This window comes from Pristis pectinata, chromosome 9 (genome assembly GCF_009764475.1).
Source record: "Pristis pectinata isolate sPriPec2 chromosome 9, sPriPec2.1.pri, whole genome shotgun sequence".
NCBI classification, from domain to species: Eukaryota; Metazoa; Chordata; class Chondrichthyes; order Rhinopristiformes; family Pristidae; genus Pristis; species Pristis pectinata.
The window spans coordinates 11080133-11107517 of record NC_067413.1 but is presented as its reverse complement, the minus strand read 5'-3'; the positions used below and the strand labels follow the sequence as shown (position 1 = coordinate 11107517).

At 40.8% G+C, this 27385-nt stretch overlaps 1 protein-coding gene across 3 annotated transcripts; it reads left to right on the top strand.

Annotated features, from left to right (window-relative positions):
• Positions 1–1594: 1594 nt before the first annotated feature.
• Positions 1595–19604, top strand: prelid3a (PRELI domain containing 3A). Of its 3 annotated transcripts, XM_052024018.1 has the most exons (7): positions 1595–1890; positions 4048–4216; positions 7350–7439; positions 8504–8574; positions 11340–11442; positions 13409–13493; positions 18581–19604. In XM_052024018.1, exons 1-6 carry the CDS (start codon positions 1859–1861, stop codon positions 13457–13459), a joined length of 516 nt encoding a protein of 171 aa, XP_051879978.1. In that variant the 5' UTR covers positions 1595–1858; the 3' UTR covers positions 13460–13493; positions 18581–19604. The 3 variants fall into 3 exon arrangements, with proteins under 3 accessions (XP_051879978.1, XP_051879979.1, XP_051879977.1); XM_052024019.1 differs by lacking the exon at positions 13409–13493; XM_052024017.1 differs by lacking the exons at positions 13409–13493; positions 18581–19604 and adding an exon at positions 12907–13391 and having other exon boundaries at positions 1751–1890.
• Positions 19605–27385: the final 7781 nt, after the last annotated feature.

The window sequence follows — 27385 nt, the reverse complement described above, 5'->3', positions numbered from 1 at the left end:
GTGAAAAGAAGGAGCTTTGCAAGGTCTTTAACCAGCATAGTCAACAACAAAGCGCAAAGAGTGTCAGTAGGTTATTTTGCAGAAATATTTGCCGGAGTCCCAAATAGTAATAAATTCTTTGGACGTTTGTCCATCAGATTGGATTATACAGAATGAAGATCAACGAAACCATGAATCCAACGCAATAATAAACGTCAAAAATATTAAAAGCGAACTCTACAGATTTATCAACACCAGGTCTGAAATATCAGTTAACTGTTCAGATGGGACTCGTCCTTGGAGCTGCTGCTTATCAACATTGAGCCAACAAACACAGAGGTCAAGTCTTAGCTTTATTTATACTTTTCTGCTGGTAAGTTTCTCACTAATCTTGGGGCAAGTCTTTTGGGCGAAGACGTTGAACTAATGTTTCTTCGTTGTCACTAACAATAGTAGGATAACTTGAAATAAGCAGACCTAAAATCATCAAAAACAAATCGACAAAAAACAAACAAATCTAAAACGATGGATGTTTACTGAGTTCAGAAATAGGATGTCTTTCTAAGCGTCAATATTTCTTTGATAGAGGTTCCCTCGTGTGTGGCGCAGGGGAACTTATTGTGTCACTTCTTATTTTTTTTATACAGGGAATATCAGAACAACAGGGAGACACAAGAGATGCTGTGATCTGGAGCAAAAAAAAACAGCTGGAGTAACTCAGCCGGGACCATCCCTTTGCCTCTATAGATGCTGCTTGACCCACTGAGTTCCTCCAGCGGTTTATATATATAATCAGAACAACACTAGAAATCTCAAGTTAAAGTGCTGGATACTTTGAGCATGATCTGGTGAGAGGCTGGTGATCTGATGGGCAGTCATCGACCTAAAACGTTAACTGCTCGGTATTCCCATGCCTTTAAATATTAGTGTCTGGCTGTAACTGGGATAATTGCATGGACTGCGTTAGCCGGGGTGGAGAGTGGAAGGAGATCACCGACCCTTGTCATTGGGGTGTGGGGGCAACGTCAATCAGCGGGGCGAAGGGCTGGCGCGTGCACTGTGCGCAGGACCGCGCGCTTGTGAGCGGGGCCGGGGGGGGGGGGGGGGCTGGTGTGCGCGCACGGGCACGGGGCGCGTCCATGGGTGTCGCGAGAAGGCTGACATAAGGGCTTGTGGGCGGGACGAGGTGGGTGACGAGCAGGCATGTGGATGGGACGATTGGCTGAGGGGCGGGCATGTGGGCGGGACGATTGGCTGAGGGTGGGCGGGACGATTGGCTGAGGAGCAGGCATATTGGTGAGACGATTGGCTGAGGAGCAGGCATGTGGGTGGGACGATGTAGCTGACGAGCAGGCGTGTGGGTGGGGTGATTGGCTGAGGTGCAGGATTGTGGGCGTCGCTCCCGCGTTGCCATGCACGCCTGTGGGCGGGGGTGACGGTCGGGAGCGCGCCCGCGTTGCCATGCACGCCTGTGGGCGGGGGTGACGGTCGGGAGCGCGCCCGCGTTGCCATGCACGCCTGTGGGCGGGGGTGACGGTCGGGAGCGCGCTCGCGTTGCCATGCACGCCTGTGGGCGGGGGTGACGGTCGGGAGCGCGCCCGCGTTGCCATGCACGCCTGTGGGCGGGGGTGACGGTCGGGAGCGCGCCCGCGTTGCCATGCACGCCTGTGGGCGGGGGTGACGGTCGGGAGCGCGCCCGCCGATGGCGACTGCTGAACCGTACCCCCGCGGAGGAGAGCGGCAGCTCGGGCCCGGTGCCGGTTAACCGGCCGCTTCTGGTCTCGGAGGCCGCCGGGCCTGTCAGCGGCCGGGCCGAGCGTTGAGGGCTGCCGGCGGACGCAGCGGCCGGTTCCGCTGCCGGTGCCGCGCAAACAGCGACATGAGGATCTGGAGCTCGGAGCACTTGTTCAGGTGGAAGCCGTCCGGGGGTTGGGGGAGGGTGTCCCGGCCAGCCCGGGGGGAGGAGAGGGATGTCCAGGCCTCTGCTGTGGCCTCGGGCAGGGGTGTGGATGTCCGGCCCTCACCTCGGTGTGACAGGACGCTGGAAGACTCAGCGGGTCAAGCAGCATTTGCAGAGGACCGATGCAGGGTCTGAACCCGAAACGTCAGCTTGCACACTCTGCCTCCACAGATGCCGATCGACCCGCTGAGTCTCTCAGATTCCAGCATCCGCAGTCTCTCTTGTCCTCACCTTGGTGGGGACTGGGCGAAGAGATGCCTTGTCCCGTTGTGTAGCTGGTGTAGATCGCAGTGTGTCGGCTTTGGTTATGTAGCGAATGTTATTGATCTCTACTACGGTTATGTTTACCTCAAAACTGACCATTCTTGCTTGTGTTTAATTCGGGGTCGATCTACTTTGAATGGTGCAAAGATTGTAGTGCAGTTGTTTTGTGGTCTTTGTCGTATTTATTATCGCCACGAATACTGTTTACCCTGTGAGCTTCATGCAGGCAAGGAGTTTCATTGCACACTAGTGTATATGATAAACTAATCTAAAGTGTGTTGCACGATATCTGCTCACAACCTTCAGTAGGTTCTATGTTGGAGAAAGAAATGAATAAGAATTTGTCATAAGCTTGTGTGAGTGGAAAATAACTTGATTTGAAAGGCACCTTAATTGTTTAATGTATCACTTTTGCAGCTGTAGCTAATTCATTTGGGAAATATCTGTGATAATGAACCTGTAATGTGTTTGGAGAATAGATTCGGGCTGCAGTAGATCCAAAATACCGACCTCTTATCCAAACTTTAAATCTCAGCCACTGTGTAGTGAGCCTTGGCTCAGTCTTTAGTCAGAAGTTACTTGTTCAAATTCCACTCCAGAGATTTCTGCTCATTAGCAGGGTTGATGCATGAAATGTACCTTGAGATGCAGATGTTTCACTGATGCCCAGTATTCTCTCTCAAGTACATTAAAAAGAATGCATAGCACTGTCTGAAGATCGGCATTCTTTTTCTCATTTTAAGTACTGCTCCTCGGAACAACAATGAGAAATTCAATGCCACATTTCATTGATAACACCCAAATGGACCTTGGTGCCATTTCTCTGGCCCTCCATAGGACTTGCTATATGACATGCCTTGTACTTTAAGAGCAGATAAATATTTGGTAGAAGCCAATGTCTTGGGAGCCTAGTGTTTGTTCCAGTTGAATTGGATGGTTTGGAACTGTAAAGCGGTTTATTATTGTCATGTATACTGAGGTACAGTGAAAAACTTGTCTTGGATACCATCCATACAGATCATTTCATTACAACAGTGCATTGAGGTAGTACAAGGTAAAACAATAACAGAATGTGGAATAAATATTTGATCCTAAGATGTGTTTTTGAGGATATATTTGGTTCATCACCAAGGTCACCTACTTCAACATCTGTAATCTCACCTGGCTCTACCCCTTTCTCAGTTCATCCAAAGCTGAAATCCTCATCCAAACCCTTGTTACCTCAAGAATTGACTCATCCAACTCTCCCGGCCTCCATGAAATTGCTCTCATCCAAAATTACATTATCTGTGTCTCACCAAGCACTGTTCACACATCAACGCTGTGTTTGCTGACCTTTACTGACTTCCAGTCCTACAGTTTTTTTTTGCTGTCAGTTTTCAACCTCCTGCACGCTCTTGCCCTGGTGTGATGTGATATTATGTTAAGTTATGCAGGTCACGACATTGCCTATTCATTTGGTATAAATTGTTATATTTTTTGTGAACTGACGTGAAGAATAGATTTTGGTATAAAAAGGAGGATCACAATTTCTCCTGGAGTTAAACAACTTGCTATTTTTAATTTCTATGCAGTGGTGCACTTTACACATTTTTTTTCTGAGAATATAAAAATTGGAAGTACTTATTCATGCATTTTAGATCATTATTGATTTGTGTGATAGATTTGAAACTTTTTTAATCATTGAATCCTGCAATGCAGAAAGAGGCCATTAAACCCATTCTGTCTTCTATGATGTTCAATCCTTTTATGCCTAATTATTTTTTTACTTTATGCAGTGATGTCAGTTATATGATATATTTGCTTTTACTTGAAATGTTTGCTTTTCTTGTGGTACTTTTTAGTCATCCATGGGAGACGGTCATCAAAGCTGCAATGCGAAAATATCCTAACCCCATGAACCCTAATGTAGTTGGAGTGGATGTACTGGAGAGAAACCTCGATACTCGAGGGAGATTGCATAGCCAACGTCTGCTTTGTACAGAATGGGGAATCCCCAGCATTGTTATGACTGTATGTGAGCAACATTTTCTATCTTTAATCTTGACACCATTTGTTAGTATTGTATGTCCAAAATCATCAAAAGGTTTTAAAATTCAAAATTTTCATTTACATGAATATATGGACTTCAGGAAAATTAGCACAGTTGCTCTGTTTCTGAAGTAAATATTAGACATTAAAAAAAATTATTGTAAAGTTTGATGTAGTGACAGATCTGTCAATTCAATTAGTTTTAACTTTTGAGGGTGACATAGTTCCTAACCTCGGGTGCTGGCTGTGCGGAGTTTGCATGTTCTCCCTGTGATCACACACTCCAGTTTCCTCCTATGTCCCAAAGACATGCTGGTAAGTTAATCGGCTACTGTAAATTGCCCCTATTGTAGATGGGTGATTGGAGAATTGGTGGAGTAGGTGGGTATGTGAGATAAAATAGGTAACGGGGAGAATGGGACTAATGGGATTGCTCTAAGACCTGGCGTAGTTTTGATGAGCCAAATAGTCTCATTCTATACTGTGAGAAATTATAATTAAAATTATCAAATTCAAACGTTATGTTGTTTAATCTAAACAAAGAGAACTATGAAGGCATGAGGCCTGAGTATTGGGAGCATTTTAGAATTCAACAAAATTATGGCCAAGAAATTGAAGAAGGCAAAATCAAACATTAGAGTAAACTCAAGAAAAATAAAAACAGACTGTAATAATGTCTAGATCAGTGTTTTTAAAAAAAAGACTAGCAAGGGGAAATGGGGGTCCCTTACAGACAGATGAAGGATTGATAACAGGGAATGAGAAAATGACGGTGAAGAAGATAGAAAAAAAACCTCTTGGACGTGATGGAGAACCAAGTGTCCAGTGCAAATGAAGAAATAAAAGAAATATCAGTAAAGAAGTACTGCTAGAGAAAATAATGAGTCTGAAAACTGATAAATCACCTGATAATTTGCATCATAGACTTTTGAAAAAGATGACTGTAGAGATGGTGAATGCTCTAATATATTTCAACATTCTAAAGATTCAGGAATGATTCCTGCAAATTGGAGCGTAGTATATGCAACCACACTTTTCAAGGAGGCAGATGGAAAACTGGGAACTACCTGTTAGTCTGACATCAGTAGTGAGGGTAATTCTGGGATCCACAACAAAGGATGTGAAATCAAGCCACTTCAATCCATATTGATTGTGCTATTGGAGTTCTTTGAAGGTGTGTCTAGTAGAATAGAAGAGGGGAAATCAGTGAACATGATGAAAAGGATGCAAAAGAGGCTTAAAGGGTAGGTGAGAACCCGGAGGAAAATGATGGAAGAGAGATTTCAATGATGAGAGATTGCTAACGTGCAGACGCAGGCAATTAGAAAAACAAAGAGTACTTTGGCCTTTATTGCTGCAGGATTTGAGAACAGAAGTAAAGACATCTGCAATCGTATAGGGCCTCGGTGGGACATTGTGTGCAATGTTGGTCATCTTGCCTAGAAAAGTAAATGTGTGCAACAAAGATTCGCCAGACTGGATTCCAGGAAGGCAGGCCTGCCGTTTCCGGAGAAATTGAGTCGGCTTGGTCTGTGTTCTCTAGAACTCACAAGAATGGGAGGTGACCTCAGTGAAGTATTAGAAAATTCATAGAGGGCACAACAATGCAGATAGGGATAAGGACATTTCTCCTTGTTAAAGAGTCTACAACTAAGGGTCGGTCTCAAAATAAGGGGTAGGCTATTTAGGAGTGAAATGAGGGGAAATATCTTCATTCAGTAGGTGGTGAATCTTTAGAATTCTCTATCCCAGGTACCCTGGAGAATGGTGATGGTTCAGTCATTGGTTGCATTCAAAACTGAGGTTGATAAATTTCCAGTTAATAAAGGAATTGAGGGATACCAGGATACTGTGGAAAATGGTGTTTGAGATAAAGCTCAGCCATGATCTTGTCAAGAAACTGAATAGCCTACACCTGCTCCTGTTTCTATCATTCTTATGTTAAGTAACAATTTGCATTTAAGCACGTTTCATGACCTTGTGTATGCTTTACAATCAGGTAAGGACTTAGCTTAACATCTTTTCAAAAGATGGCATCTCTGGCAATGCAGTGTTTTTGTGTTCAAGTTTCTGAAGTGGAACTTGAACCAACAGCCTTTTGTTCCTGAGGTGGGAAGGCACCAACTGTTTCACAGCTGACACCCCTTAGTAAACCCATCTGTTTATTTTTGATAATTCCAACATCATTGTTTCCTGATTGTGATTTCTAGGATAAATCTACATGTAACTAAACCCACCTACCATGTCATTTCATTTTTTACTGCAAACTTTTATATTAAATACGACATTCCTCTATACTTGCAGCATAGATCAGTCAAGACAATTAGAATATTCCTGGCTTGGTGTAAAATAAAAACTACTTAGTTAGCTTTGCAAACAGATTGTAAATGTAGTAGTTGAGAAGCATTAAAAAAAACTACAGGTAGTGGAAATTGGAAATAAAAACAGATTGCTGGAAATTCTCAGCAGGTCAGGTGGCATCTGTGCAGAGAGAACTGTTTAAGATAAGATTTTAAGATAGCTTTATTAGTCACATGTACATCGAAACACACAGTGAAATGCATCTTTTGCGTAGAGTGTTCTGGGCACAGCCCGCAAGTGTCGCCACGCTTCTGGCGCCAACATAGCATGCCCAAATTTCCTAACCCGTACATCCTTGAAATGTGGAGGAAACCAGAGCACCCAGAGGAAACCCACACAGACATGGGGAGAACGTACAAACTCCTTACAGACAGCGGCCAGAATGGAACCGTCAGTTAACTTTCTTAATTAACTTTTATTTTTCTCCCCATGGAAGCTGTCTGGCCAGTTGGGTATTTCTAGCATTCACTTCCATTGTAAATACTAGTGTTGTGCTGCAGAGAAGCTACCCCACCTATTACTTCTGCAACACATTGTTAGAAGATGGACATAGCCCTGGTAATTGTAGTTCCTATTTGTGATTAAAATAACTGCAGAGAACTGGTGTGGAGTCAAATGCAGTTTGGTTCCTGTGCTTCGGTTACGTTCTGATTTTGGATTCAGTGATATTTAGCATTATACAGAAGTTGAACCACAATTAATGGAACAGTGAGGTAGATTCACATGGTAACCTTTGATAATATGTTTTTGTCAGATTCTGGGTACAAACAGGACCACAACATATATTAAAGAACATTCTGTTGTTGATCCAGTTGAACGAACTATGGAACTTTGTTCTTCTAATGTAAGTAAATGAATCTGAAACTCAAACTGCTATGGAGCATCAATGGTCAGATCTTCTGAATATGGCAATGAATGTTATCAGCCAGTTGTCAACCAAACCCCTGACTTAATCCATTTGTAGACTGTTTAATTATCATTGGACTTGTTATGAATGGAGCTGTTCACTGTAAAATCTTCAGTGAAAATTGCTGTTCTCAAGTAGTGTAATGTTGTTTATGAAACAGCTGAAGATAGTTCTGCAAGGATCCTTCCCTAAGGAGTTCATGCAGTAATGCCCTTGGGTTGCAATGAATGAGTTACAACACTCATAGCTGTTTTTTGTTGCATCATTTAGGACTTCAACCATCTGATCCCTGTAATTATAGTTTAGCCAGGGTTATGTCCTCTGTTTAAAAGCAAAAAAGGTGGTAATTTAAGATTTAAAATGACATACTTCTTCACCATTTGTTTCTTGCCATCCTTTCTTGTAGAGTTTAAACACAGCACTCTATGTTTAGCTTCTAGTTAAATTTTAATATAGATTCCCTCCATTATTTGCCAGGGAGGAGGATTTTTATTAGTGATTTCCCACCTTGAATTTGCCCTGATTAATGTGGACATATAAAACAATGGCATTCTTTAATTGTGTTCTATAATACTGAGGTGAGCTGTTTAGAAAGCTTCAAAGACTATTGATTACCCAGAATCCATTGTAGCAATGGGTCCATAACTATGAAGCTGGCTTGGATTTCCTCTGAAGCCAAGGTAGGGTTCCTCCCCAGGCTCCAGTAATTCCAAGGAAGACAGATTAAAGGTATGAATGCCTTGATTTTCCTTTCTTCACCACAAAGATTATTTACAACTACTACTCCTTTCCACTGCTGGTGGAAAATCATATGCCAGGGCTACATTTCAGTTGTGGCACTGGATGTTTTATTAAGCACTAACTCTTCAAAGTTGAGGCAGATGCGTCAATGTTTGAACAAAACTTGTTGTTGGTGCACAACCTATACATTTGATTCTGAAAAACAGTTAAGATTCCATGACTAGGAATATACAATGTTAATCCAATCTATCTTTTTGCAGATAACTCTTAGTAATTTGGTGTCAGTGGATGAAAGATTGATCTATCGACCTCATCCTGAGAATCCAGAAAAGTGAGTTGAATTTGGATTTTAATTAACTTTTTGGATTAACTTCAATATCGATGTTTTGCAAGTTCTATCTAACATTAAATTTTTTTTCTCTATCTAATGAAACAAAATGTCAATGCTATAATTTAACTTGATTTACATGAAGCAATTCTGAGTCAAGTTTATTGTCATATGCACAAGTACATTAATGCACAGGTGCAATGAAAACCTTACTTGTAGTAGCAGCAGCATCACAGGCATATAGCATTGGAGACACAACATTCACAAGAAAAATATAAATTAAGAATATTATACAAAACTATACAAGAAAGAACACAATTAGAACAAAAAAGTCCATTGTAGTGCAAAGTGGTCATGGTGTTGCTGCACTGAAGTAGTGATTACAGTGGTCCAAGTTGGTTCAAGAACTGAGTGTTTGAAGGGAAGTAGCTGTTCTTGAACTAGGTGGTGTGGGACTTCAGGTTCTGTACCTCCTGCCCAATGATAGCTGTGAGAAGATGGCCCGGATGGTGGGGATCTTTGATGATGGATGTTGCTGCCTTTTGGCAGCACCTTGTGTAGATATATTTTGATGGTGGGGAGGGATGTACCCGTGATGTATTGGGCTGTGTCCCTACTCTCTACAGCTTCTTACATCCCTGCACATTTGAATTGCTGTACCAGACCATGATGTAACCAGTCAGGATACTTTCAACAGTACATCCACATAAGTTTGTTACAGTGTTCGGTGACATGTTGAACTTCCTTAATCTTCTAAGAAAATAGAGACACTGGCCTGCGTCCCTTTGATTGCATCTATGTGCTGGGCCTAGGACAGGTCATCAGATATGTTAACACACAGGAATTTAAAACTGTTGACCCTTACCACCGTCGATCCCCCAATGTAGACTGGCGTATGTTCACCCTCCTTCCCCTTGTTGGATTGGAGAATGTTGACACTTTGAACAAAAAGACATAAGTGGATAGGAATAGGCCACTTGGCTCCGTCTTCAATACTATATTTCCAAGCAAACTCATCACCATACTCCGAGACCTGGGACTCAACACCTCCCTCTGTAACTGGATCCTTGACTTTCTGACCAACAGACTGCAATTAGTGAGGATAGGCAGCAATACCTCCAGCACGATAATTCTCAACACTGGTGCCCCACAAGGTTGCATCCTCAGCCCTCTACTCTACTCCCTATATACTCATGACTATCTGGCCAGATTCTGCTCTAACTCGAGGTACAGTGAAAAACTTGTCTTGCATACCAATCGTACAGGTCAATTCATTACACAGTGCAGTTACATTGGGTTAGTACAGAGTGCATTGATGTACTACGGGTAAAAACAATAACAGTACAGAGTAAAGTGTCCTGGAGGTTGGAAGATCACCAGCCCTGTAAGAAGATTTAAAAGAACATTATTAGTAATAGTTAGTGACATTGAGTTTAAATTTAAAAGTGCAGAACAATTATAGTAAGGGTAATGAGTAGATCCATAGATTGCAGCTTGCAACGAGTCGCCACACTCCGGCGCCATCTTGCTTAGTAGGCCATATCTCAAATAATGATGGGTACAGGAAGGAGGTAGAGAGCCTAGTGACATGGTGTCATTGACAACAACCTTTCCCTCAATGTCAGCAAAACAAAAGAGCTGGTCATTGACTTCAGGAAAGGGGGCTGTGCATATGCTCCTGTTTACATCAATGGTGCTGAGGTTGAGAGGGTTGAGAGCTTCAAGTTCCTAGGAGTGAACATTGCCAATAGCTTGTCCTGGCCCAACCATGTTTATGCCACAGCTAAGAAAGTTCACCAGTGCCTCTACTTCCTCAGGAGGCTGAAGAAATTTAGCATGTCCCCTTTGACCCTCACCAATTTTTATCGATGCACCATATAAAGCATCCTATCCAGATGCATCCAAGGCTTGGTATGGCAGCTGCTCTGCCTGTGGCCGCAAGAAACTGCAGAGACCTTGTACCTTATTGTCTACCTGCAGAGAGTTGTGGACACAGCTCAGCACATCATAGAAACCAGCCTCCCCTTCATGGATTGTGTCTACACTTCTCACTGCCTCGGTAAAGCAGCCAGCATAATCAAAGACCCCATCTGCCCCGGACATTCTCTCTTCTCCCCTCTCCCATCAGGCAGAAGCTACAAAAGCCTGAAAGCACGTACCACCAGGCTGAAGGATAGCGTCTGTCCTGCTGTTATAAGACTATTGAACGGTTCCCTAGTACGATAGGATGGACTCTTGACCTCACAATCTACCTCGTTATGACCTTGCACCTTATTGTCTACCTGCGCTGCACTTTCTCTGTAGCTGTAACACTTTATTCTGCATTCTGCTATTGTTTTACCTTGTACTACCTCAATGCACTGTGTAATGAATTGATTTATATGAACAGTATGCAAGACAAGTTTTTAACTGTACATGTGACCATAATAAACTAATTTACCATACTAAGGTTTTGGAAACATTCTAGTCATAAATTGAAACATGTTTTTTTTATTTTATTCAGCCATGGTATTTAAAATGTGAATGCTTGGATTTAATGAAAATGATATAACTGAAAGATTAGTTTACTTGACAATAAAGTCATAGAGTCATATAGCATGGAAACAGGCCCTTCGGCCCAACTTGTCCATGCCAACTGTGTTACCCAGCGAGCTAGTCGCATCTGCCTGCATTTGGCCTATAGCCCTCTAAACCTCTCCTATCCATGTACTTCTCTAGATGGCTTTTAAACGTTGCTAATGACAATGCTTGTATTTTTTGTGTTTTAGGACTATTTTGACCCAAGAAGCTATTATTACTGTGAAAGGAGTTATCCTAAGTAGCTATTTGGAAGGATTAATGGCCAACACAATTTCTGCTAATGCAGGAAAGGTATGTGTACAAATTCATAGATTTTTCTTTACCAAAGGGACTCAAGGGACTAAATGGGCTTTTCCTGTTCCAATGCCTTTCATGTCTTCAGGACATTATCCAACCAATGAAGTATTTTTGTGGTGTAGTCTATTGCAAAGTAATGATAAGGATTTCTTAACTTTAACCAGCACACCATGGAGAACTCTCAGTAAATCTTTTGCATCCATCTAGAGAGGGCAAATTGTTTAACATCCTTCAATACTTCTCTGGAGTTTAAGTTACTTTTTTTTTTAACTATTCAGGCCCTCAAACTTATTCTTGAACTCAGCAAGGAATCTCTGCCTTGTTAAACCTGACAACTAACTCTTACCCAGTAATCCCTATCCCTATCTATTTTTAAATTGTTGTACCTACTAAATTTATGCAGTTTTTGTGCAACACCATTCACCAATTTTGGTTTAACTTCACTGTGCACCTTTAAAGTTGAGAGGCCCACCTGGCTTCCATGTCCATTATCTCTAAGAAAAGATCAGAACTACTTTCTTCCCTACCTGTTACTGCCTCTCAGACTAACCCATTGAAATTACCCAAAATCTAGCATTACCATTTGATTGACTAATCAACTTAACATTATTCACTGGATCGTTAGATTGTTTTACTGTTCTTTGACAATAAAATCTGGTACCTACCTTGGAATGTTCAGATAAATGATAGTCTAATTCAAATCCAACTTATTTTTTTTGGATAAGGGATGATGACTTCAAAAAGAAAATAAGAAAGAAAACTAACGTGTCATTCAGAGACTCTAGAACAGATTAAATATATTTTTCAGTAAACTGTAATTGTATGTACAGAAATATAAGTTTCTACTTGTATGGATTTGGGTAATTGCCAATGGAAAGGATATTTGACAATAATTATCATTACTATAGGACCTGCATCAACACACTTGAGAAAGATCCTTTACCAGTATTACTTTACATGCAACAAAATGAATTAGTAGGAGTAAGCAACTAGGCCTCTCAAGCTTGCGACATGATAGAGGTATATAAAGACATGATAGAGGTATACAAAATACTGAGAGGAATAGATAGAGTAGACAGTCAGTGCCTCCTTCCCAGGGCACCAATGCTCAAGATGAGAGGGCATGACTTTAAGGTTATGGGTGGGAGGTTCAGGGGAGATGTCAGGGGGAGGTTTTTCACCCAGAGAGTGGTTGGTGCATGGAATGCACTGCCTGGGGTGGTGGTGGAGGCAGATACATTGAACAGGTTCAAGAGCTTGTTGGATAGGCATATGGAGGAGTGTGGGATGGGGGGATATGCGGGAGGAAGGGGTTAGGTAGTGTGTGGTTTGATGGACAGCACAACATGGTGGGCCGAAGGGCCTGTGTTGTGCTGTATGGTTCTATAGTTCTATTCTATAAGGTTATGGCCAATCTGATTGTAACCTCAACTCTGCATTCCTTCATATCCCTGATAGCTTTTCCTTCCCCTTGCTGGTCTTTGCCTTAAATATTCAAAGGCTCTCCTGCTACCATCCTTTGAAGAAGAGTTCCAAAGAATGGCAGAGTTCGGAAAGAAACTATTTGGCCACATCTATCTCTTGAATATTTGACCCTTTATTTATAAACAGTGACTGACTTCCAGATTCTCCTAAAGAGAAAACATTCTCTCCACATCCAACCTATCAAGGCATCTCAGGATCTTGTATGTTTTAATCAAATCTCCTCTTGCTCTTCTAAACTCCAGTGGATGCAAGCCTCGTCTATAAAACTTTACCTTATAAGGCAACTCTTTATATAAAGAATGTAAACATTATCTGAATGCCTTGCAGGAAGATTAAACATGGCTTTACAGGACTGTATGAAGAATTTTAGTTTTTAATCATACTATTGATACATGAAAAGTGTTTTTGTTATATGGTGAAAATACTGCAAACTCTTTATGCTTCTGTGTGACATGCCTTTTCTGTGTTGCTCTAGGGGTGGGATGCTATTGAGTGGATAATTCAAAACTCTGAAAGTGTTAACTAACAGCTTTCACTTCTGCAATTTGCATTAAGCAGTGGTAACTATTTATTGAAATATCCAATAGTCTAATATTTTATTGCATGGAATGAGCTTGTTTGTCTGGCATGGGCTGCATGTTTGTTATATGTTTATAACTAGATCAAATTTAGAAGGTGTGCTATCTTGTAGTTTTTTTAAAATTGAATATTTAATCTTTCAGCTGTGTATATTTTTTCCCAAGTGTTGCATTTTTCCCAAACATGCATTGATTATAGTACCTATCCTCTGGTTATTAAAAAGATGGTGTTATTTGTCTTGGGTGAACTTTGGTAGCTAAGCAGAGTCATTTCAGAGTTTTGGGTTGTTGAGTGGTAACCGTTAGTGGCCACACCTGGGGTATGATCATGAAAGAAACTCTATTTGCACTGTTTGAAGCATTGGATATATTTTACGGTGATAACTTGCTATAAAAATTAAGATCTTTAAAATATTAAATGGGTCTTAGTTTAGAATAAATTGTTACTGAGCCTGAAGAGTTCTTTCAACAGCATTGTGCATTTTGGACACTTGAGGGTTATTTTTTAATCCAGGGGAAGAGGACCCACATCACCTTAAAATGGAAACTTCATCTGTTTCATTTGATCTGAGCTTGGATGTCTTTCAGGAACAAATGATTAGGAGTAGACTGTCTAGACCATAGTGGCTGTTCTTATGTATTCAATAAAATCGCAGGTGATTGTTAACTTCCGTGTTCCACATAGCCTTTAAGACTCTTAGTTAAGAAGATCAATCTTGAATTTAAAATTAACTATTGGTTTATTACTGGTTTATTATTGTCACATGTACTGAGGTACAGTGAAAAACTTTGTGTTGCATGCCATCCACACAGATCATTTCATCACATCAGTACATCGAGGTGGTACAAGGGAAAAGCAATAACAGAATACAGAATAAAGTGTTACAGTTACAGAGAAAGTGCAGCACAGGCAGACAATAAGGTACAAGGTCATAACGAGGTAGATTGTGAGGTCAAGAGTCCATCTCATCAACTTTGCAGCTCTCGCATGATTTGGACATTATGTCTATTGAACTTCAGCATCTATAGCTGTTAGCGGAAGAGTTGCAAATTCCTGCCATCGTCATTTCTTTTGTTTCCTAATTTAAAAGGTGAGCTCTGATTTTTAGTCCCATGTCCCTTTGGCTTGTTTCACTTTGCCTACCTTGAGTCCCATATGTAGAATAAAACATTGGGATAATGCATCATTTCATAGAATCATACAGGACAGAAGTGGGCCCATTCGGCACACCTCTTCATGCCGATTGTGGTGCCTACCTAGCACTTCCACACTTTATGAAATTCATTGGTTCTTGTACTGCCACTTGAGGCAATCCCCTTGTAACGTGGGGTTAATAGATGGAGATTGGCAATGGGCAGATATATTTTACTGTTTTGCCTTTTGGGAATCAAAGTATTTATTGAAGGGGTTCTCTTAGATTAAGTATTGTGACTGTATGAAAATAGCTAGATGATCTAAATATCCATTTTTTTTTTAAGTCATCCATGGGATGATCCTTGTACAAGAGTACTGTATGTTAAGATATGCATTTTGTGAGAAGCAACACATGAATATTACAAACTTATTTTTAGAAACAAATTGAATGGATTCATTGGCTATAGAAGTTAGCTTTTTATGTTAGTAAGTGATTTGTTTTGATAATATTTCTGTTCTGTGGATGCATGGTGGAAATATCATTTGTGCACTGCTATTCTATTATGAAACTTGACCCATGTCCATTTTTTTTTAACAGTTGCAATTCATCCTTTGTTTTCCAGATGATATTGTTATATTTCTTCTAGTCTGTATATCCTCCAGACCAGCCTCGGCATGCAATTTGAAACTGTTATGCTACTGCAGCTAAAGATTATTTATTTTCTGGGAAAAGCCTATTTCATCAATTGGTAGAGAAGCTAAACATTGTAGAATAATACGAGTGTAGCAGTGTTAATCTTTCTCCTGGATTTTATGTGTAATGTCCACAATTAGCTGAAAGGTGCCTTGCATTTTAATTTATTTAGAACCATAGAACAGTACAGCACAATACAGGCCCTCTGGCCCACCATGTTGTGCCGCCCTTCAAACCACACCTAAGACTATCTAACCCCTTCCTCCCACATATCCCTCTATCTTAAATTCCTCCATATGCTTATCTAACAATCTCTTGAACTTGACCAACGTATCAGCCTCCACCACCACCCCAGGCAGCGCATTCCATGCACCAACCACTCTCTGGGTGAAAAACCTCCCTCTGACATCTCCCTTGAACTTCCCACCCATTACCTTAAAGCCATGTCCTCTTGTTTTGAGCATTGGTGCCCTGGAAAACAGGCGCTGACTGTCCACTCTATTCCTCTTAATATCTTGTATACCTCTATCATGTCTCCCCTCATCCTCCTTCTCTCCAATGAGTAAAGCCCTAGCTCCTTTAGTCTCTCCTCATAATCCACACTCTCTAATCCAAGCAGCATCCTGGTAGATCTCCTCTGCACCCTTTCCAACGCCTCCACATCCTTCCTATAATGAGGCGACCAGAATTGGACACAGTACTCATAAGTGTGGCCGAACCAGAGTTTTGTAAAGCTGCATCATTACTTCGCAACTCTTAAACTCAATCCCCCAATTTATGAAAACTAACATCCCATAAGCTTTCTTAACTACCCTATCTACCTGTGAGGCGACTTTCAGTGATCTGTGGATATGAACCCCCAGATCCCTCTGCTTCTCTACACTTCTCTACACCAAGAATCCTGCCATTTACCTTGTACTCCGCCTTGGAGTTTGTCCTACCAAAGTGTACTACCTCACACTTCTCTGGATTGAACTCCATCTACCACTTGTCAGCCCAGCTCTGCATCCTATCAATGTCCCTCTGTAAGCTTCGACAGCCCTCCACACTATCCACAACACCACCAATCTTTGTGTCATCTGCAAACTTGCTAACCCATCCCTCCACCCCCTCATCTAAGTCATTAATAAATATCACAAAAGGTAGAGGTCCCAGAACCAATCCCTGTGGGACACCACTAGCTACAGCCCTCCAATCCGAATGCACTCCCTTCACCACAACCCTCTGCTTTCTACAGGCAAGCCAATTCTGAATCCACACTGCCAAGCCTCCCTGGATCCCTTGGCCTCTGACCTTCTGAAGAAGCCTACCATGCGGAACCTTATCAAACGCCTTACTAAAATTCATGTAGACCACATTCACTGCACTACCCTCATCAATCTTCCTGGTCACCACCTGAAAGAACCCCATCAGGCTTGTGAGGCAAGATCTTCCCTTCACAAAGCCATGCTGGCTGTCCCTAATCAGTCCATGATTCTCTAAATGCTCATAGATCCTATCTCTTAGAATCCTTTCGAGCAGCTTACCCACCACAGATGTAAGGCTCACTGGTCTGTAATTCCCTGGACTATCCCTACTACCTTTTTTGAATAAGGGGACAACATTCACCACCCTCCAATCCTCCAGTACCATCCCTGTGGACAATGAGGACTCAAAGATCCTAACCAATGGTTCAGCAATCTCCTCCCTTGCCTCACGAAGTAGCCTGGGGAATATTCCGTCAGTCCCCGGGGACTGATCTGTCCTAATATTTTCTAACAACTCCAACACATCCTCTCTCTTGATATCTACATACTCCAGATTTGTGTACTAGATATCCATTGCAGATTCTTTATCATAGTACTGCAAGGCTGGTCTTTTGAGTTGAATATAAATTGGTGATTTGCTTCAAAAAAAAGTGTAAATGCCATTTTCTGAGTCATTCTTTGATAAGTGTGTGCTCAGACAGTAAATTGTAATGCACATAACACTTTTCTCATCTGTACCAGCAGGGGCACCAGAACTGGTACTAATTCTGGAAACCATCATTACGTAAAGACACAAGAAACAAGAGCATGAATAGGCCAATTGGCCGTTTGAGTCTGCTCCACCATTCAATAAGATCATGACTGATCCAACCTTAGCCCCAACACTGCTTTCCCACTTGATCCCCATACCCCTTGATTCTCTTGTCAGTCTCCACCTTGAATGTATTCAATGACTTTGCCTCTAGAGCTCTCCAGGATAGAGAATTCCTGAAATTCATGACCCTCAGAAGAAATTCTTATTTTGAATCTCTATCCCTAGTTCTAGATAATCTCTACAGGGAAACATCCCTTAAAAATATTAAATATTTCAATAAGGTTACCACTCATTATTCTAAACTCCAATGATTACAGGCCCAAACTGATCAACTTTTCTCAACCCTCTCATCGCAGGGTTCAACTGCCTGCAGAGCAAATATATCATTCCTTGAATACAGAGCCAAAACTGTATGCAGTGCTTCAGATTCAGTCTCTCACACTGCTCTGTAAAGTTGCATCAAAGCAATGTTAATACTCCATACCCTTTGCAAAAAATGTCAACATTCCATTACCTTTCCTAATTAGGGTATACCTGCATGTCGCTTCCCTCAGATTTCTTTGTACTGCAACATCTTTGTTATCACACTCTATTTAATTAATAATTTGCTTTTTTGTTCTTCCTTCCAATGTACAAGATATCTTTATTAGTCACATGTACATCAAAACACAGTGAAATGCATCTTTTGCGTAGTGTGTTCTGGGGGCAAACCTCAAGTGTCGCCACACTTCTGGCACCAACATAACCCATAGGCCTTTGGAACATGGGAGGAAACCAGAGCACCTGGAGAAAACCCACATAAACACGAGGAGAACTTACAAACTCCTTACAGACAGCGGCAGGAATTGAACCTTGGTCGCTGGCGCTGTAAAGTGTTACGCTAACCGCTGGACTACCGTGCCTGCCCTGTGAATAATCTCACATTTTCCCACAGTAATAGCAACTTTGAACCAGGCACTTATGTAACTTAATTAATTTTTTCCTTTGAGTAACAAGGCAATTGCCCTCAGGATCTGCAATCCAGGAGTATAAAATGAGAGAGGTTGCAAAATACCCCTTTAGAGTTAACATAATATATTCCACTAATTATCTCAGCAGTGAAAAGTTCACACCCACTAATTTATTAGCACCTTTTCATCTTAGTTTCTGCTTAATTCCTTTCTCTGTGTTCTCATTCAGGGCTGCAAAGCAATAGAGTGGGTAATAAGACAAATGAGACTGAAGAACTAGCACCGTCAGTGCAGGAAAGTATGAAGTCACCAATGGCTGTAGCAGCTGCTGAAGACTGACGATTAGCCCATGGTTGTACCACACTTCGCCCTCTATTCAGGAAATTCACTTAATAACATGATCTGTGTTATTTTGAGGTGGACATCGTACTTTTTTTTGGGGGGGAAACATTATAAGCTACAAAATTGACTTTGGATGCATCAAACATCATTCAAATCATTAAAATAAACAGCCAGCAGGCAAGCCTGTGAATGTGGAATGCCATGTTTGGGATTATTTATAGAAAGTTGTGTTTTTGTAGTGTCTTTTGCTTGACAAACATCCGATCAACAGCAATCTTCGAAAGGATGTCTTTTGGTACATGTGTTTTTTTAAAATAAAGGGCCTTATCCTTGAAATGGAACCAGGGACCATGGACAAGCATATGCACTTAAAGAACTGTGTTTGGCACTTGATGCATTGCATTGGGTTAATACTTGAATGTGTAGTAGTTAGTGTTAATACCTTACAGCTTTGAGTTAACAAAATGTGTATGTTTCAGAATGATGTTACAATCTCATAAGTAAAATTTATTTTATTTTTGTCATTAAGTTGAAATTTGGTTGTGTGTCATTTGTGGCAGATCTTTGGAGCTTGGCCAGGTGGAATTCATAGGCATTCTATTAATGTGGAGTAATTTTGATTGAAGTCAACTTAAGTATAGTGTCTGAATGAAAGTACTTTGACCAGTAATTCAATCACTTCAGCACAGGACTGTTGCTTTAAAAATATAACACTATTTTGTGAAAGGCACACATGTCAAATTTTTAGTTCTGGATTAATTTCCTCTCAAAGCAGAATTGTTGACAATGGTTGGGTGAAAGGATTGTCATACCAATCAGCTTTAAATATTCTCTAGGTTGACGTATAGACTACTTTTGCATACTTGTTTCTCAAATAATTTTATTTTGTTCTAATGCTTGTATTTTCAAAGCATTTAATAGAATTTAGATTATCTTTTGAATATTTATGTATTTAAATACCGATTTGTGCTTAAAATACAGGATATTTTCTCTGAATTAGTTTGTTTTTTCCCAATATTGTCAGGTGTTTAGAAAAAAAAATCAACCCTGAAACTTTTTTAGAACAGCATGCTAATGCACATTTTGGAGAAGTAAACTGAAATTGATTGTACTGCATCCTACAAATAAGAGGCCATGCAAATCTACAAGTTGCAATCCTTGTTTAACTTTTGGCATTAAATCTGCATGCATTCTGGTATCCTGAGCTTATGGGTCAGTGTAGAACATCTCATTCACTTAGGATTCTTGATACCATTGTGTCCAGTGCTTATTTATCAAATGTGACTAAAAAATGTTGGAAAGAATCTGCTAAGAGAAGTGGGGTCCAGGCCTAATCTAATCCACTACTTCAACCTCTTATTGCAATATAACTAGTCTCTCTTCGGGGTAGCAAGGTTCTTTCTACCATGGAATGCCGATGAAAGGTAATGTGTCTTGTTTCTCTTAAAGTATCACCTTCCTGTTGTATGTTAACTAGCTTGGTGATATGGGATATCCCAATATAAGGAATCCCTTATGGGATCATTATCTTGTTTTTGGAGGAGGAAGGCTTTCCTCTGAAAGTCCAACAGCCTTAAGTGGCATCGCAGGTACATAAGGTCATAAAGAGAGCTTTTGGCACATTGGCCTTCATAAATCGGGGCAATGAGTACAGGAGTTGGGATGTTAAGTTGAAGTTGTATAAGACTGATGAGGCCAAATTTAGAGTGTTGTGTGCAGTTCTAGTCACCTACCTAAAGATATCAATAAGCTTGAAAGAGTGCAGAGAAAATTTACAGATGTTGCTGGGACTTGAAGACCTGAGTTACAGGGATAGGTTGAGTAGGTTAGGACTTTATTCCCTGGAGCGCAGGAGAATGAGGGGAGATCTTATAGAAGTATACAGAATTATGAGGGGTATAGATAGGGTGAGTGCATGCAGGCTTTTTCCCCCTCTGGTTGGGTGTGACTAGAACTAGAGGTCATGGGTTTAGGGTGAAAGGTGAAATATTTAAGGGGAATCAGAGGGGGAACTTAATTCAGAGGGTGGTGCGAGTGTGGAACGAGCTGCCAGCAGAAGTGGTGGATGTGGGTTCAGTTGTAACATGTAAGAGAAGTTTGGATCGGTACATGAATGAGAGACGTATGGAGGGTTATGGTCTGGGTGCAGGTAGATGGGACTAGGCAGAAAACCAGGCCGGCATGGACTAAATGGGCCAAAGGGCCTGTTTCAGTGCTGTAGTGCTCTATGACATCAAGGAAAGCTAACCAATTATTGGATTGATTTGAAGTATTTTTTTCAAGAATATATTTGCATAGAAAACATAAAACATTTTCATCTTCTAACAGCTAATAAGCATCAAATGGACTAATTAATGGGGCTAATAGGTTATCTGAATAGCAGTCAAAATGAAAAAAATCTTTTAATCATTGATAAGGGGATGCTTACAACAGGTTATGCAGCTCTAAATATCTTTACCAATTCATGGTTTTTCAGAGGATTCAGGTAAGCTTCCCTTCTCATTCTATTTTTGAATGCATATGTGTTCATTTTGATAAATAATCAGCTTGCTTCTACAATTTGTTGAAATTTATAAACTATGCCCCCCCCAGGGATTCCTGATGTAACTAAAATACAGAACTGTTTCCAATTGCAGGTCATTTAAGTACCCAAATTTACTTTTAATACCAAAACAGGAGGAATAATAGCCACTCACAAATTAGAGAACAAGTTCAACAAAATATGTAAGTGGGCAGAGATGAAATATAATGCAAGTATATAGTAAGGAAAAACAGCAAGCAGACTCCTTAACTAGGCTGAAATGGATTTGGGATTCATGGCAGACTCAATATTTCCAACCAATGTAGATAATAATCAGCAAAGCCACTGGATATTGGACTACAGAGGAAAAGGCAGAAAATGCAAGTGAAAAGTAGTATGAAACATCAGACTGGGTCTTGAATGCTGCATCCACATCTGATCACAGACTTGTCCCAGAGGTAGATGCAAAGCAGAGACACGAGTCTAAGCCCCAGTGCCAGTGGCCTGAATTCAGAGGAGGTTAGGATTGTTTCTCGCTGCCTAGGTATGACCTAATCTGAGGTTTTCCAGCATTCTGTTTAAATTAAAGACAGGATACGGTAAGATTTCTGACCCTGAAAATGTCATCAATAAGCTGGAAATTTACCTTCACACCAAAAGATTGATTGATGTGCGAATTGAACCATAATAAGGAGGTGGAGACAAAAGCCTGGAATTATTTAAGAAATAAATATTTGAGGGCTTAGGGCAGCATTAGGATTTTTCTAGATAGATGAATTGCAATTCTCAGCTCTAATTTATCTTGTGAATATGTGAACTGCTTTGATTCTGGTTATTTGTATTCAAGTGGTGAGATCCACACTTCTTAGCTTGGACCACTAGATGGAGTCTAATATAATGTAACTCCATATTTCTTGTACTAAGATTACATCCCATGACTTATTTTGCCAGACAATTTTAAAATAGTTATCTCCAGAGGTTCATCTTTCTCTGCAATAATCTATTTAAGGTTTTTTCTTTCCAAATAGCTTTTGAAGTTTAAATACCTTTTGAGAAGTCAAAGCAGTCAGTTTGAAGGAATTATCCTGCCAGTGTCATTAATAAAGTGGATTTATTACAAACAAGCAAAATAGACATTTTAGTGAAGGTGACCCTGTACTTTTTCATATTTCATTTACTTTTTCATATTTCATTTATTTTAGGTCTGCATCTTTTTACTTTGAGACAATTTTTATTTCAAAAATAAAATTTATTCATAACATTTATATTCAAAAAGTAAAAACAATGTAAAACTCTTTGCATTCTTAGTGTCATTTGGTCAATACATTCAATACTGTTAATGCTTTTTTTTAAAACTAGCACCATTTCTGCTCCTGTGGCCCCCTGGGGTGATGCACCCTTTCATTGTTTGAGGGGTTTCCCTACCCAACTCAGCCCCTCCAAGTCCGGTAGTGGAAGGAGCCTAGACTGTGGTCCTCCCTACATTGAGACATTTTTTTAATATACAAGGATCCTCTGACAATTAAGATTTATGTCAGGACCCTGATCAACATGGATCAGATAAGATAAGATATCTTTATTAATCACATGTACATCGAAACACACAGTGAAATGCATCTTCTGCGTAGTGTTCTGGGGGCAGCCTGCAAGTGTTGCCACACTTCCAGTGCCAACATAGCACGCCCACAACTCCTAACCAGTACGTCTTTGGAATGTGGGAGGAAACCACTCCCCATTACTTGGAAGCCAGTTCTAAGCAAGGGCAACATTATTGACAAAAGCCTGCAGTGTACCAGCTCAGCCTTTAGCTCACAACCATTGACTACTTAGAACAGGCACTGGAGAAGTAGTATGATCACTGGCTGGATAGGCAAACCAAAGTAGGCATCTTCACCAAACCAACATCGCAGCTGTGATCGCACTCAACCAGGTCCAGGGGGTGAGCCATTTTATCCACACGCCTGACAACAGACTCTCAAAGCAAGCACTCTAAGCTCCATCACAGCAAGCAATTCCCAGGGGAGTGTAGTAGAGGAATGCAGCAAAAGTAAAGCAGATTTATTCTGGGGATGGGAGTTTGTCCTAAGCAGACAGCCTATAACCTGTCTCAGTGAAACTTATAATGCTGATATGGGGCTTGGCAAGGATGATGTTGCCCCTGGGTGGAATGTCTAGAAACAAGACTCATGTGTACATCTCTTTAACTTTTGTCTTTAATCACAACTCACTCAAAGGAACTTGTTCTCATCTAGTGTTCACAGTTATATTGCTAGCTGCTTGGAAACTTTAAATATTACTCATGCGTGCAGTAAGCTTTAACTATGGGTGATACCAAACTTATCTCATTGAAGTAGAGTCTTTTCCCATGTGTACAGGGATTCAATCCTGTCTGCAGCTTCCTTACAAAATGCCAAAGTTTACTCTGAATCCTCCTTGTTTAATAATACAAAAGTCACATTCATGACAATTTAATTGATGCATCCCTGTCCCCTTGATTGCACCATCTTTATTTAATCATACCGGTTTGTTGTAAAACTGTGAAAATGGTACCACCTCCTTCCTGCGTCAGTTAATTAGGCTATTATTGTTTCAAAGGAAGATGTGTAATGTTTTGATTATTAACACACCAAGGGGGTTAGATGGGAAAAGTTCTAGATTTATATAACATCATTCAGTTGATAACATGTTTTTTGCTGTTTGGCAAACATGTTATTCCATTTTACAGCATTATTAGGTATAACTTGAAGTAGGTCATTCAGTTCCTCGTGCCTTCCCGATCATTCAATAAATGAATTTGCTGAACCATAGAGGGCTATGGGTAAGCCTAGTAATTTCTAGGGTAGGGACATGTTCAGCACAGCTTTGTGGGCTGAAGGGCCTGAATTGTGCTGTAGTTTTTCTATGTTCTATTTTGAAAGGCTGATGAATGGATTTCAGTTTAGTGGTGATTGAAGCAATAAGATTTCCAAAGGCTTTGGTGATTAATCTGGAGTTACTGGAACCAAAGTATCTGTTTTTTTGTGTCCTGATGAAGGGTCTCGACCTGAACCGTTGACTGTTTATTTCTCTCCACAGATGCTGTCTGACCTGCTGAGTTCCTCCAGCACTTCTTGTGTGTGTTGCTTTTCTGTGCATTTGTAGGGGACGTGGTCAGTCAGACCTCGGGGGTTCAGAGAAGAAAAGACAACCCATTTTAAAAATTAATTTACAGGCTCCTTGTTTCCTCACTGTGTGCTTGGGTTTGGAACTTGGTCAATTTTTAGTTAATGTAGGTTAATTATGAAGAGCATGGAATGGAGGGGTATGGATTATGTACAGGCAGGTTTAGTTTAATCTGGCATCATGTTTGGCACTGACACCGTGGGCTGAAGGGTCTGTTCCTATGCTGTACTGTTCTGTGTTCCATGAGTTAAATATGTTCTTGCTGAAAGTTTAACTACAGGACGTCAGAGGTAAAGGTGCAGGTGTGGGTGAGGGGCCATTGCTAGAAGTGATTAGAAAGGCAAGTGAGGACAGTCCACTGGAGAATGGAGGGAGGTGTTGAGGGGATAGTGTGGCCATCAGGCAGAGATGACATCTGTGGCATGAAAACAGAAAAAGCTGAAATTCCTAGCAGGTCTGACAGTATCTGTAGAGAGAGAAACAAGCTTAAATTTTTAGCTCAAGAATCTTACATCGTGAAACATTAACTCTGTTTCTTTCTTCATATGCTGTCTGACTCATTGATTATTTACTTTGCTTTCTGCTTATGATTCAAATTTCCAGCTTTCTCAATAGTTTGCTTTTGCATGTCATTTTTGGCATCGCTTAAGGTTGCTTCAGTTGTGTAGAGTGGCAAAAGCCTTGGCTGTGGAAACGTGAGCTTAGAATTAATGAGGCAGGAAGATTTTGTAGGGACTTTGAAGGAAACAGGAAGGTTGGAAATTTACTCAGAACTGAAGAGTTGAAAGTGTGTATTTTGAAAGAGTGCACAGTACCAGAAGAGTGGCAACCTTTTAATTGTCAGCTTTTGAGTGGATCAGAAAAAGGAGTTGTGTGGTCAGGAATGGGGATAAGGCAACATTGAACGAACTTGCATTGTTAAAGAATCATAGAATAATCCTTGACAGAAGGAGGCTGTCCAGGTCATTGAGTTTGGACCAGTTCTTTCAAAGAGTAATCCTTGCTCTTTTCCCAAATCCCTGAATTAAAAAAAACCTCTTCCAAAAGTTGGATTTGAGAGCCTTTACAACAATATTACATTGAACTTGCATCAGTGTAAATTTCCCAACAAGCTGCAAAAAATGTGGGTTTAAGTAGCCAGCAGGAATTGCTAACTGAAGGGACTGGTGTTAAAATAGGAACAAAAGCAATGGTGTAAGACATGCTGAAAAATGTCTTGTGTTGATAAAGGTTTTAGAATATCCCTTTAGGAGTGGATATTAATTTTGAAATGGTCACTGCTTCTAGACCTCTTCATGAATTTCATCTCAAATCCATTTTAAAATGTTGTATTAATCTCACATTAAATTGATATATATTACTGTGGGTTAATCCTAGATTATTACTGTTACTGATTGCGGCAACTTTCTCCATTGAACACATCACTATTTACAGCTGCAGTTATTTTAGTTTCTACTTAATTTTACAACACTTCCTCTGTGTGACTCACTATTGCATCACCTTGTTCCTGCTGACCCATATGCAGAGTGAAACCTGATTTCCCCAAGTTATTTACTAGCCTGGAAAAATAATCTTATTTTTCTGTAGTGACGAATTGAAAAAAAGGAATAATTACAGTTGCCTGTAATTGAGAAATAATTAGGAGTTGTTTTGGACCATAGATAACTGTTGCTTCCGTCATTTCTCTGAGAGATGAACCAAATGAAAACAAAAGTATGTGGTGGAAAAAGCCAGATATATTGTTGTTTCACTCAGACATGCCTTAACTATGAAGTATTTTATGTGAAATATGAACATATGTAAAAGCTTACAATACAGAACATGGAGAAAATTTTAGTGAGTGGGTAAATAACTTCAACAGAGACTGCAGATGCTGGAATCTGGAGCAACAAATAAGCTGCTGGAGGAACTCAGTGGGTCGAGCAGCATCTGTGGTGCGGGGGGGGGGGGGGTGGTGTGGGGAGGAACTGTCGATGTTTCAGGTCGAGACCCTGCATCAGGACTACTGCATAATTAAGGACCCTCTAAATTTATAACCCAGTAGCAAATGATACTGGAAGTTAATTCAGTTTATTATTCATTCAAGGAATGTGAGCGCCGTTGGTAAGGTCAGTTTTTCTAGTCACCCCTTACTGTTCCTTCAGAAAGTGGTGGCAAATGGCCTTGTTGAAGCACTGCAATCCTATGGTGAAGATATCTCCACAAAGCTGTTTGGTAGTGGGGGTTCTAGGATTTAGACCCAGTAACGATGAAGGAGCAATGTGACATTTCCAGGCCATGGAAGGCAACCTGTGGGCGATGATATTCCCATGCATCTGCTGCCCTTACCCTTCCAGGTGGTGGAAGTTGTGGATGGGGATATGCTGTTGAAGGAGTCTTGGTGAGTTGCTGTAGTACAACTCAACAGTTTTATGATCGGTATGGACTAGAGAGTGTTGATGGTGTCTTGGAGCTCAGCCTGTTAGTGTGTGCAAATGCAAGCATCATCTGCATACAGCAGCTCAATTAGCGAGGTTTAGGAAACCTTTGTACAAAGAACATAGAACGGTACAGCACATGAACAGGCCCTTCGGCCCATGATGTCTGTACCGAACACAATGCCAAATTAAACTAAACCTCTTCTGCCTGCACGTGATCCATATCCCTGCATATTCTTGTGTCTATCTGAAAGCCTCTTAAATGCCACTATCACCTCTGCTTTGACCACCACCCCGGCAGTGCGTTCCAGGCACCCACCACTCTCTGTAAATAACTTGCTCTGCACATCTTTAAATTTTCCCCCTCTCACCTTAAATGCATGTCCTCTAGTATTTGACAGTTTTACCCTGGGAGAAAGATTCTGGCTGTCTACCCTATCTATGCCCCTCATAATCTTATAAACTTCTATCAGGTCTCCCCTCAGCCTCCGTAACTCCAGAGAAAACAACCCAAGTTTGTCCAGCCTCTTCTTATAGCTCATAACCTCTGATCCAGGCAGCATCCTGATAAACCTCTTCTGTACCCCCCCCC

Excerpts from the sequence above, each read along its gene's own strand:
- prelid3a (XM_052024017.1), top strand. The coding sequence starts at position 1,859 with ATGAGGATCTGGAGCTCGGAGCACTTGTTCAG. Across the intron at positions 7,440-8,503 it reads TGGAACTTTGTTCTTCTAAT|ATAACTCTTAGTAATTTGGT; the intron begins GTAAGTAAATGA and ends ATCTTTTTGCAG. Across the intron at positions 11,443-12,906 it reads TTTCTGCTAATGCAGGAAAG|CTTTTCCTTCCCCTTGCTGG; the intron begins GTATGTGTACAA and ends TATCCCTGATAG.